General features: G+C 44.7%; 2 protein-coding genes across 2 annotated transcripts; both read right to left on the bottom strand.

Moving 5' to 3' along the window:
• Positions 1–1,025: 1,025 nt before the first annotated feature.
• LOC127298262 (uncharacterized) lies at positions 1,026–1,530 on the bottom strand. Its single transcript, XM_051328168.2, has one exon. It carries the CDS (start codon positions 1,442–1,444, stop codon positions 1,076–1,078), a length of 369 nt encoding a protein of 122 aa, XP_051184128.1. The 5' UTR covers positions 1,445–1,530; the 3' UTR covers positions 1,026–1,075.
• Positions 1,531–5,735: 4,205 nt separating this feature from the next.
• Positions 5,736–9,026, bottom strand: LOC127302143 (uncharacterized). The gene is made up of 4 exons (XM_051332540.2): positions 8,300–9,026; positions 7,820–7,939; positions 7,595–7,743; positions 5,736–7,167 (listed from the first exon to the last, which is right to left on the bottom strand). The coding sequence occupies exons 1-4, from the start codon at positions 8,751–8,753 to the stop codon at positions 6,835–6,837; spliced, it is 1,056 nt and encodes a 351-aa protein (XP_051188500.1). The 5' UTR covers positions 8,754–9,026; the 3' UTR covers positions 5,736–6,834.
• Positions 9,027–11,720: the final 2,694 nt, after the last annotated feature.

Raw genomic sequence — 11,720 nt, 5'->3', positions numbered from 1 at the left:
GGTCGGTCACCCATCCTCACACTACTCCCACACTAGCACGCTTAACTTCCGAGTTCCAACCCGTTCCACTTCCAAGTGCTTCGCGCGCATGTTGTTGATAGTACTATCATATCAATCCTATTAACATGTTGGTCGATGTCACACTTCTTTATTATTTAAAATCCAAATAATTATTTTAATAAACAAAAGTAATGATGTAATAATAATGTTGAATAAATAAATTAAATTAAAAAATTTAATTTGTATTATTTTTAATTATTTTTTAAATTTTAATTATTTTTTCCAAACCTAAAACCTAAAAATTTGAAAATCTTATAATTTGCTAAAAGTAATAGTAATATTTTAGTACTCAAAAAATCTTATAATTATTAATTTTAATTTTTAAAAATAAAAAAAACATAAAATTCTAAATTTCTGGAAAAAACTAAAATCTTCATGCTTTCATATTTTCATTTGGAATTTTGAGAATCTAAAAATTGGCTAACCGGGTAAACCCAGGTGAATTCGGATATAACTTTTTCTCACGATGATTTTGATATATTATACGCATTTTTCCGACGTCGTATGCAAAAATTAATGCGATTTAACCATTTTCAAACTTTTTTTGCAAAAAAGGTCAAAATTTGAATTTCTTAATTTCACCGAATAGTAGGTTGCATAATATACAAGAATCTAAAAATATTTGTTTTTAAATTTTCTATCATTTTTATTTGTATTTTACAAAAGAAAAATTTCTATCATTTTCACCGAATGGGGAGCAGGAAAACCTTTAGTACCGATTCGTAACACGAACCGGTACTAAAGGTCTACCCTTTAGTACCGGTTCGTGTCACGAACCGGTATTAAAGGTTTTCCGGCTGACGCTAACCTTTTAGTACCGGTTCGTGACACGAACCGTCTTAAGGTCCTTCTGAACCGGTATTAAAGATCTGGCGGTCTGACAGTGCTAATGCACTTTAAGACGGTTCGTAAGAAGGAAAGACTAAAGCGCTTAGACGGAAGGCCCCCTTTTCTACTAGTGCTCGTGCCGTATTTTCCGTAGACGTGGTCATTCCATCCGCCGTCTCGTTCGCCCTCATCCGCTCCGACGACCCCGCCCTTTGCAGCTGTTGGCGAGGGTGGCCAAAGCGGAGCTTGCCTTGACGGCGAGGGCGGCCATCTCCTGCCCGGAGAGCGGCCGGCGGAGCATGGACACGGGGAGCGCGAAGTACAGGCACCCGGGCTGGAGCGCCTCCTCGGTCGCCAGCGCGCGGGCGGGCAAGTCGAACCGGAGCTCGTCGGAGCTGCAGAGGAAGCTCGAGGAGCTGGCGGCATCGCTGCCCAGAGCATCCCGCGCCGTGACGGGCGTCGCGAACTGCACGATGGGGCCGTCCACGTGCACCACCTTCGCCGTGGCCACTGTCGGCGGCGGCGGCGCCGCCGAGAGCGAGACGCATGAGCCCATCTTTATCCCTGCGAGGATGCGCAGGTACTTTTACTTTCACCTGTCGGCTGCCGATGGATTTGTGTTTGAGAGAGTTGATTTGCCTATCTGGATGCTGGCAGATGGAGCCTATGCGACGCTGCTTTATATACGGGACACCGGTACATGGCATGTTTATGCGATGACGCATGCCAAGGCGTCATGAACCAGTGCACCGGCCCGTAAGTTCTGTCAGTGTCAACGGAGACAGGGAGGGCACTTGCGCTGCACTTGTGAGCGGTCAAAGGCTTGAATAATCAGCGAGGGAAATGGCGCTTTTGTGCTCGAATACTTTGATGTCACTGGGACAACGGGTTGAGAGCAAATAGTGTTATGGAGTGGGTAGTGTGCGGTGACAGCGGCAGTGAATGCACACACATCGTCACGGCTCGCCGCATCTAATTGACAACTAGGGTAGTAGTACTACAGTATTAAACTTGGAGTATTAATTACTCCATCCGTTCCATGATTTTAATCGTACTAGTACAAATGCCCGTGCGTTGCTACGGGTCCTCAAATTTTATTTCTCAATGCACATATATAATTCACAACCGGAAATTCCTCTCGGCTCCCGGGAGCATTTGCTCCCGGATTTTTGGGGAGCAAATTTTGTTTTTCAAAACTTTTCAAAAAATTCCGAAAAAAAATCATGCACGTACCTGACCATAGCACACACCACCTTGTGAAATGTCGCTGCGAAATGTCATTGTATGCGTCCTGGGCAAAAATGACAAATTTCCAGATCTGAGATTCAAAATTTTGGATCTCATTTCATGTCAGAAATTTGTCATTTTTGTTCAGGACGCATACGATGACACTTTGCAACGACATTTTACACGGTGGTGCGTGCCATGGTCAGGTACGTACACGATTTTTTTTCGATTTTTTTTTGATAAGTTTTCGATTTATTCTGATTTTTCGAAAAAACCGGGAGCATATGCTCCCGGGAGCCAAATCGCCGCTCCCACTCACAACTCACTACGAAAACTCAAAACAAATCAGAAATATCATAATGTATTACAACATGATAATATTGAACGCAATAAACCCGGCGTGCTAACAGGTCCTTATATCTAGCAAACATGAGATAATGTCTGAGATTGAAGTGAAACAGATACGTGCACAAGGCCATTTAGAGGAACGGTACTTCACAGGCTCATCGATTTCCTCCCAGCCATGGTGCCTAAGGGAGGCAGTTCCACTTCTAAGGAGAGGCTCATCGATTTCCTCCCAGCCATGGTGCCTAAGGGAGGCAGTTCCACTTCTAAGGAGAAGCTTCTTCATCGGCCGCAACTGCAATATGATTAAGTCAGAAAAGGTAGCTACTATAGGGCAACAACCAGGTGAAGAAGGCATCATCGTGGAACCATGTTCAAGCCTTCCATATAACTTAGGAACCAGGATGATAATGCGCGCATTCACATCAAAGCTCTTGGCAACACATGATGCATTCACAATATTTAAGTAGATACATAGCAACATTCTCAAGGCCTGGACCTGTAAAAAAACTACTATAAAGCAGACAGAAAGCTCGTACACTCACCTAAGCTCTTATTTTGAAGCGCAAAAGTGGTGGAGGCCTGCAACCGCCATTGTGCTCCCCCCCTATGCTTAAGGGTCAACAGACCCCACATTGCTCCACCATCAAAATCATGAGTAGCAGTAGGTGTTATTACACACGAATGACAAACATATAACTCTATCTCTTAATTCAATGGGAACACCTGTAAATTCTTTGTTGCAAAATGGTCCTCCTCATATATGATCACATTGATTTGCCAGAAATAAATGATGTAATATTGAGACAACAGAAACATATATTCAAAGAGCCAGAAACCAATAGAGAGGTGAATCAACTCCATACCTACAAACTCGAGACTCAAGTCGGATCTACATTAGCATATGCAGTTTCAACGCGATCAACAATGCAACCACACCGAAATTGGAAGTAGCTAAAATCATTTGAAGATTCAAGTTAAAGATCATGGATCATATTTGTCATATGCATACAAATATTAGATTACCGATCTAGTCTGTTCATACAAATTTTGAATGAGCAACACTTTGGTAGGAGTTTGGCCTAGCCCATGTCAGTGAAACTATTATTCCTCCAGATTTAATGCCCTGCCATTCTCCTTGAAAATCCTAATATTCGATAGCAGCAAAAAAACATGTTTGTACAAGAAATAATCCGCCCAAAAATTGTGCATATGAAACATTCACTCGAAGATCCTATAATACACAAAACTCATTATACTTCATGTGAGTTGCTATTTCCATGAGATAAATTTTGTTACATGCTACATGACTACATATCTTTCGATATTGCAAAGTAAAATATCATGTTTATCCCTATGAAATCTTATATATAATCAACACATATATCAATCTCATACTACTTTTGGTACCAAAACAGTAGACATATGGTACTTAGCACATCCCAATCGGCTGAATATATATTTCTTAGATCACTGGTATCATAGATGAATTTGTATAAGTAGAAGTTATCTAAAATAGGGAATTTATAAGGATTGAGTGACTTGCTTGCTTAGTGGGCGCAGCAATGACCAGATGTCGGCATACACCTCTTCCTCCACTACAATAAGCAACTGCTATAAGTTTTTTAAAAGTTCCAAGCGGATGATAGCTTCCGAAGTACTAATATGCCTTTTTGTATGGTAAGCAACCTAACTAATCAATTAGCACAATTTAAAGCATTGTTCACAAATCAAACACTCCAGACGAGCTATCCACAGCAGAGCAGAAGGCCAAAGCATCAGGAAGGGTAGTAACGCAAGAAATACACTATGAGATGAAAAGGTTTTCCTTGACCCAAGTATTGCATCAAAAGTCAATTCCCCTTTCCATGTTATCTTTTCCAACATAGTGCAAGTGACGGCAAAGTCGAAGAGAAGGTTAAATTTTACAATGTTAAAATATCATTGCCTGGCATACAGATAGTTTCTTACATTCCAACTTATACTCAAATATGTGTCTAACAGATGTACTCAAATAATTGTTCACTGCCTAGCATTAAAAACATCCATCGATCTGCAACATTTGGGAAACATGTTTAGGAGGCTCTGTATAATGTATTTGTTTACATGTTGTAAAACACTCGGTGGCAATACATCTCAGTGTGCTTGTTTTTTGAAATGGTTTCGGAACTTGCATGCTTGAGTCAATGACAGCAACCGTCACTCGAAAGCAATACATGTTCAAGGCGAGTGTTTGCGTTCATGCAAACTGCACGAACCATCACTACTTTCAATCCAGAGAAACCACATTCTGGAATTTTTGCCCTGTATGGCACACGAACATGTTAATCAAATTTCTAATAGCAGTTCTCCTGAAGGCATGAATGCAGAAAATTTGTGGGCATCAGACACCAGCAGAACGCGTACCAAGAGATGAGTAGGGAAAGGAAAATTCAATAAAAAATACATTTTTTCAGAGGTCAAGAAACTACATTGTTTTGGCGTACTTGTAAGTAGAGAATCCCAAATCATAGGCTGGGGATCAATCAGAGTAGCTAACGTCACGGCATCGAAAAAATAGATCACCAAGCAGCTAATTCAGGCAGTAATTATACACCAACAATGCCCAGCACAATGGACGCCGCCCGGTTCAATCCATAGCAAATAATGCAGTGACAGCCACAGTCAGACACACTACACCCGTAGACTGGAGAAGAAGCTCTAAATCTGAATAGAAGGAGCATGCATACCTGCTTGTACTGGACCTGGACAATGTAGCACAGTTGAAGAGCAGCATGGGCGTGATGTCCCCGGCATCGGGGCGCTGAAGTTCGCTGCTCCTACTACTCTGCTTGGTGAATGTTACTACTGGTAGCTAAATGTCGCTGAATTTAACATGGAGAAGGTTATATTTATTGTCGCAGAAAAATCTTATATAGCTCATGGTTTAAAAGAGAATCTTAGCGCACATGAAAATGAGCTATTGTAAAATTTATAAATAGAAGTTGTCAGTAGTCAAGATAGTTCTAGAATTTTCTTTCAAAAAAGGAAAAAAGGATAGTTATAGGGGAATGAATTTAGGCGACCTGTTGAAAAAATATGATATAAAGGAGAAATCCCTTAGAGTATATAGCATATATGGAAATATCGACGATTGGATCTAGACCTTTTCTAGAGATGCCCTTAAGCTATAAAAGATATCTTCCCTTTCACTTTCGATTGGTCCTGCTAGCTACAAGTTGGGTTGCTATAATCTTAGTTTCATCGTGCTAATGTGCTAATTCAGTGCTATTTAAAATATCTACTGTACTATGAACGTTCCTATGTCGAGAAGAGATATTGGGATAATCAATCAACCTGTGCCTACAAAACGCATCCAGGGAATCTGTAATATAACACAAAGCAAGGATCCAGTGAAAATATAAATACCAATATCATTTTTTCACCGGTTCACCCTTCAGGTCATTTTTTAACCAATTGCAGCAGTTAGATTGCTATTCAGCAATAAATTAGCAAACCAATACCAAGGAGTACTTCACCATGAGGACACGAGGATTGGTTGATTACTACAGATTCTTTAACATAAGTATCAACAGTGAGAAAAGATAGAGATAATATGACATGTACGTTACTGTCCCTTGCTCAATCTGAGATGATTCTTCCATCCACATCGCCATGCTTTGTTATGCACTGGGATCCTCCATGACGTAAATCTTTATTAGTAATCTCCAAACTGCCATCGATTCAGGTGCTCACCCAGTGCATCAATCATCACGGAAATTAACTGGACTCAAAGAGAAGCTAGACTGCAACGTACTCAAAATTTCAAAGCTGAAGGAGATTGAAAGTCTGCACCGAATAGTTCCATCGACATCACTGGATTGCATCGGTTCAGGCGATCACAGACACACTACCCGTAGACTGGAAAAGAAGCCCCAAATATGAAGACATACGTCATACCTGCTTGTACTGGACCTGGACGGTGTAGCACAGTAGAAGAGCAGCGTGGGCGTGATGTCCCTGGCGTCAGGGCGCTAGACCACGACGATCCTAGCGCGTGCGCCGCCACCTGATTGGCATCGATGGCAACACGGTCTGGTGGTCAACCGCCGTCTCCTCAGCCTGGCCGCCAAGATCTTCCGCGCCTTCACCGACCTCGGGCACCGGCCGCCGCGGAATCCTAGCGCCGACAATCCCCGCCCCCAATCCAATCCCATCGCTCCGCCGACGACCACGTACACGCCTCTCCTCCACTTGGGAAAGGGGACCGACCACGGGGATGACTGCATCGTCCTCCACCACCCGGCCGCCAAACTACGCCGCTGGCAGAAGACGTGGAGCCAAGGATGCGGTGGCGAAGATCGAGATCCTCCGGTTCGCCCGCCATTGCGCTCGCTAGCAGTAGCAGAGGGAGAAGAGGTGAGGCCGGAGAGGGAGAGGAGAAAAGATGACTATAACCTGAGGAATTGGACCGTTGAGGAATTGATAGTGATTTTGCTGATGTTCACAAGGATCTACAAGTTGCACCTTGTCTCGCTTACAAATCAGATTCAAATTTGTATCTCTAGCCAATAGAAATACATCCTGGCCTAACTCCACATTACGTTCCAATGACAAAGTCTTCAATGAAATATCCCCACTAATCTCAAAGAAGGCTATTTCATAGTGCTTGCTGAAGAACATCAAACGACATTCTAAAGTTGAGTCATCCAACATATGAACATTAACCTGAAAAAAATTAACTGAAAGAGTTGAATATACCAGGTCAAACATTTGCCAATAATAGACAAAAGAGGTGGTCAGAAATATTTTCTTTTTTTAGTTTGAAACTAATGGTCAGACATTCTTAGTTTCAAATGGTCTTGTTTACACAATTCATAAAACATAGGCAGATTGACTCAGACTTTGATTAGCTGAAAGCAAATACTATAAAGACAATAGCATTCCCCAGCTAACAATTAGCACACCGTACAAGAACCCATCATCATGTCATAAGAAAATACAACTTGAGTGGCATATAGACGTCAAAAGGTGTTGATTTTCCATTAGATCATATCCCACAACTCATTGACATAAGTGCATTGCTATTGTGGTTTATATGTAATCTGAACAACGATGCTATGACTTAATTGCATGATTTGTTTTAAGATTTTACCTTTGCCTCAGTAGGGTACTCCTTTTTTGTCCAATCATCCAAAGGTTTCTTGGTGCAGAAAAGCCATGCTGAGGTGAGAATGATAGCGGAGTTCCTAAATGCATCTACCTCAACGACAATTCCTGTGCACTGGTTTATCATCTTGCCATCTGCTCATGTTACAGAGCATGCTTAGAAATAGCAACAACAATAAAACCAGGTTAGTCTAAAGACTAAGAAGAGTACCCAGGTAGGCTGAAAGGCTTAGAACCGATTCAGCACACTTTAGAACAGACTCTGTCTCCTTGGCGGTGCGGCGCTCGGTGACACTGGACGGTGCAAGTGTTAACATCCGCTTGTGACGATCTAGGAAAAAAAAATCCATATCCATGAGAGCAATACAAGAACTTGGTCAAATATAGTGTCACTCAATATACATATGCCCAGTTTGACAGCTCAGTTTTCTCAAAATCAAAGTATTCCAAACCACATTATTTCAATGTTTCGGAAATGAATACTACAGTTCTCATAAATCTCAGTTTTGTACTGTTTCAGTGAAAATGATAAGGCGTTTGGCAGCGTTGTATTTTGTTATTTCAGTCGTACAGCACCAAGTTTTTTAGAAAAATGCAGAAATACAGCACTTTTGGCAATACCACAATTTATAAGACCGCAATATTCTCTAGCTAATCAAAAAAACTACTGAGCAGACAAACACACTCTTACCCCTTTTCTTGATGTATTTCTGCATATCATCATGGTATCTGTCCATGACGTCTTGGTCGTCAGTGAAGCCGTAGAGCACGGTGCCATCCTCCTCCGTGCAGATGGGCATCAGGGGAGCCTTGGGCCTGCGGAACGGAGAGCCAGAGGAGTCGGAACCAGAGCCCGCCGAATCCCCATCCCTAGGCTCGGTGACCCTCTTCCTCTTCGTCCCCCTTGCCGACCCAGAGTCCGATTCAGACATTTCCTCCATGCTCCGACGCGGTGACGAAGCCGCTGGCGACCCTGGGTCGGACGGCAGCCGCGGAGGTGACCTGGTAGTGCTCTCCGGAGCAACTTCGCCGACAGCTCCTCCCAAGAGTAGATTGGACCCTTGCCCCCTCGATTCCGTCATCATCCCGGTTCTCCCACGCACTGCCGTTGTTCGCCGTTGGACCTGTGGTCGACGTAGGCGCATCCGTCCCCGGTTCTCCCTGCTCGCTGTTCCGCCACCACGCTGATGGCGTCACCGCACCCCAACTCCCTCAGGTGAAGCAGCGGCCAGATCGGCACGCATCGGCGGGAAGGCACGCGCGGCGGCCGGTGGCGGCCTCGCGTCCAGGATCGTGGCAACCGTGCGTTGCCCTCGTGGAGGCAGGCGAGGGCCCTCGTGATGCTGCCCGGCCCTGTCTCCATGTCGACGACCAGTGAGGAAGGACTTGAGGGAGGGTACTGGGAAGAGGAGGAGGCCATGGCGACCGAGGATGAGGTGGAGGAGGGAGCAGCCAGCGGATGTACCGCCGCGCGTCTCATCTGACCCGTGGCGGGCGAACTGGCGGTGGCGCGGTGCTGGAGGTTGATGGGAGGCGGCGGCGGGGGAGCGGGTCGGGTATCCTGGGAACTGGAAGATGGAACGAGGGACGAGCGACACGCGACGGATGCATCGTGATGGGCCTGGCCCAACTTGGTGGAGCGACGTAGCGCGGAAGCTAGCTGAAAATGAGGACGACGAACGTATTGGCAGAATAAGGAACTACTTTAGTCTTTTTAAGTAAGTAGTAGAGATATTTGGAGTATCTATACGTAAAATAAGATTTTCCTTGTGTGGCTAATTCGATTGACTTTATCATACATGCATGCAAAGCCAGCGCCAATAGCGTTTTAATTACTCCATCGGTTCCATGAAATTTGTCTTACTAAGTAAGTTTGTTGGCCACGAAACTGATAGAGCAGTACAGTTATGTGAATGCAGGTATGCAGATGACTCGGAGCATATATACGGACGAGGAAAACGGCCAGGTGCATCCGTGGAAAAGGACTGGTCCATTGATGCCCTCTAGAAGCAAGTCATCTCTTGCGCGCCAAGCTGGCATCCACCGCACACGTGCATAATGTACAGGCGATCGTGCTCGATCTGTATGCCACGTCCGGGATCGACATTCTCCACATGGATATTCATTTGGTCGGGTTTCCATGCAACTTCCTACCGACTGTACACATGTACCGTACGATAGTCTGCACCAACTCGATCTCGTCCTGCATGCCCACGGTAAGACACGGTCGCGCCGCCGCCCCTGGTTTTGCTCCTCTTCATGCAGGCGAGGAAGAAGACGCGTCACCCGCGTGGCGTCGTCTTCTAACCAACTCTCACCGGTCACTACTTTCTCTCCGTTGCTTGATGAAAAAATTTATATTTTAAAACGAAGGTAGTAGTACTAATGTAAATTTGGATGCTTCCATTGTGGAAATAGATGCACAATATGCCGGACAGTGGAAGGCTCCTCCCATAGTTGCAGAATATATATACCCGCTTCGAGGGAGATTGGGCGCCACAAATGCCTCCTATCGTCTCCTTCCTCTTTTCTTCTAGTTCCATTCTATTCAAAGCAAAACTACACATATAACGTCCGAATCAGCCCTCGGAGGACAACATAGTATAGGCCAACACGCACCAAAATTAGCTCGTGTTCAAACTAACAACAACAGTTGCAATGTCTTTTTTGTCAACCTAACTTCCACACTAAAGCTCGTTCAACTAACAACTAAGCTAGGCTCGACTAGTTCAAAAACCAAGTCCACAAATGAAACTCAACTCGACTCGCAAAACTCGTGGGTAGCTCGCTAAAAACTGTCAGCATGCGACATGCATGAATATATATGATGCACTTTTTTTCTAAAAATGTAGGTGTCAGTGGTAGATGCCTCCTAAATGCCTAGTTGTGTCCGTTGATGACCTTCTTAACACTTTTGACTTACCGAGGTAAATGAATATTCGATGGACTCAGCTTGTTTAGATCAAATCGTTTAATGATAAAATTTGAAACTCGGTTATACGCGTGTTCGAGCAAAGCCGAGTCGAATCGCGAGCTACTCATGAGTTTCAGCATTATCGTGATTTCTAGCATCTGGCATATCCCGCTTTTGCAGCCCTAGAGAGAGATTTGCTGATTAGATAATCATCTCCTTCAAAGAAACAGACTACTGGTTTTAATTTCGGACATAAAAGTCAAGTCAAAATCTGCTTTTATTTCCGTATATGTAACCTGAGTTTTGAAAATGAAATTTACAACAAGGCTGACTCGTGACAAATGACAAACCAAATGAAAACAAAGAAATGCATAATTATCACCCACAGTGACTGCACCAAGCAGTAGTCCCTCAAAAGATATAGGTGATTCCGGCCGGGTGGTACTTTTCTTAGACAGAAACTCTGGAGGGCAAAACTTCATGTCTTTTTCAAATTGCGTGATGTACAAAAACCAAATCAAAAGTTGGGTATAGTGGGATGAGTTAGGTATATGATGATTTTCCATTATTTTGTTTTGGCTACAGTGTTTGTTTATAGGTAGGTAGGGAAAAAGCTGGCCTTCCCCCGGGGGATCGCGGGCAGCGATCGTCCGCCTCGCTGGCGCTTGTGAAGGTGGGAGACATCTGTTTTGGGCCCACCACGAAGCTTTTTCTTCTCCACTCAATTTTCTCCTTACCCTTACCTTATCCTCAGTTTCGTTTCCTCCAGCCCGTGTACGCCATGGTTTGCTCCACCCGCCGCCGACCATGGCTCCCGCCCTCTCCGCCTAGGGCCCTAAGCTCGAGCCCAATCCCGATTCCCCCCTTCTCGGCCTAGCTCCGGCATGCGCCACCCCAGTTAAGCTCGAGCAGAGAGACGACGATCGCCTCGTCTTCCGTATCGGCATGCGCCCCTGTATCTCCTGTGACTAGCGACGTGCTGCAAGGGTGCTTCTCCCAGCGGCTGGCCGTTGATGCTACAACGGGCGGGCGGCGCTACTACCACCGCCGGCAGCCGATGCTACATGCAGCTGGCGACGCTGCTGCGAAGATCGGGCAGAGCTGCTGTCGCCGCTGGCAGCCGATGCTAGTCATGCTACATGGAGCTGTCGGCGGTGATGCGTAAGTCGGGCGGAGCTGCTGCCGCCGCCGGTAACCG

This window comes from Lolium perenne, chromosome 5 (genome assembly GCF_019359855.2).
Source record: "Lolium perenne isolate Kyuss_39 chromosome 5, Kyuss_2.0, whole genome shotgun sequence".
NCBI classification, from domain to species: domain Eukaryota; kingdom Viridiplantae; phylum Streptophyta; class Magnoliopsida; order Poales; family Poaceae; genus Lolium; species Lolium perenne.
The sequence above is the reverse complement of the archived record's forward strand: the minus strand, read 5'-3'. Positions and strand labels throughout refer to the sequence as shown.

What these genes read in the sequence shown, in the direction of transcription:
- LOC127298262 (XM_051328168.2), bottom strand. Translation starts at nt 1,444, where the DNA reads ATGGGCTCATGCGTCTCGCTCTCGGCGGCGCCGCCGCCGCCGACAGTG.
- LOC127302143 (XM_051332540.2), bottom strand. Translation starts at nt 8,753, where the DNA reads ATGCGCCTACGTCGACCACAGGTCCAACGGCGAACAACGGCAGTGCGT. An exon ending in GAAATACATCAAGAAAAGGG is followed by an intron (nt 7,940 to 8,299) that starts GTAAGAGTGTGT and finishes TTTTTTTCCTAG; the next exon opens with ATCGTCACAAGCGGATGTTA. An exon ending in AAGCCTTTCAGCCTACCTGG is followed by an intron (nt 7,744 to 7,819) that starts GTACTCTTCTTA and finishes TAACATGAGCAG; the next exon opens with ATGGCAAGATGATAAACCAG.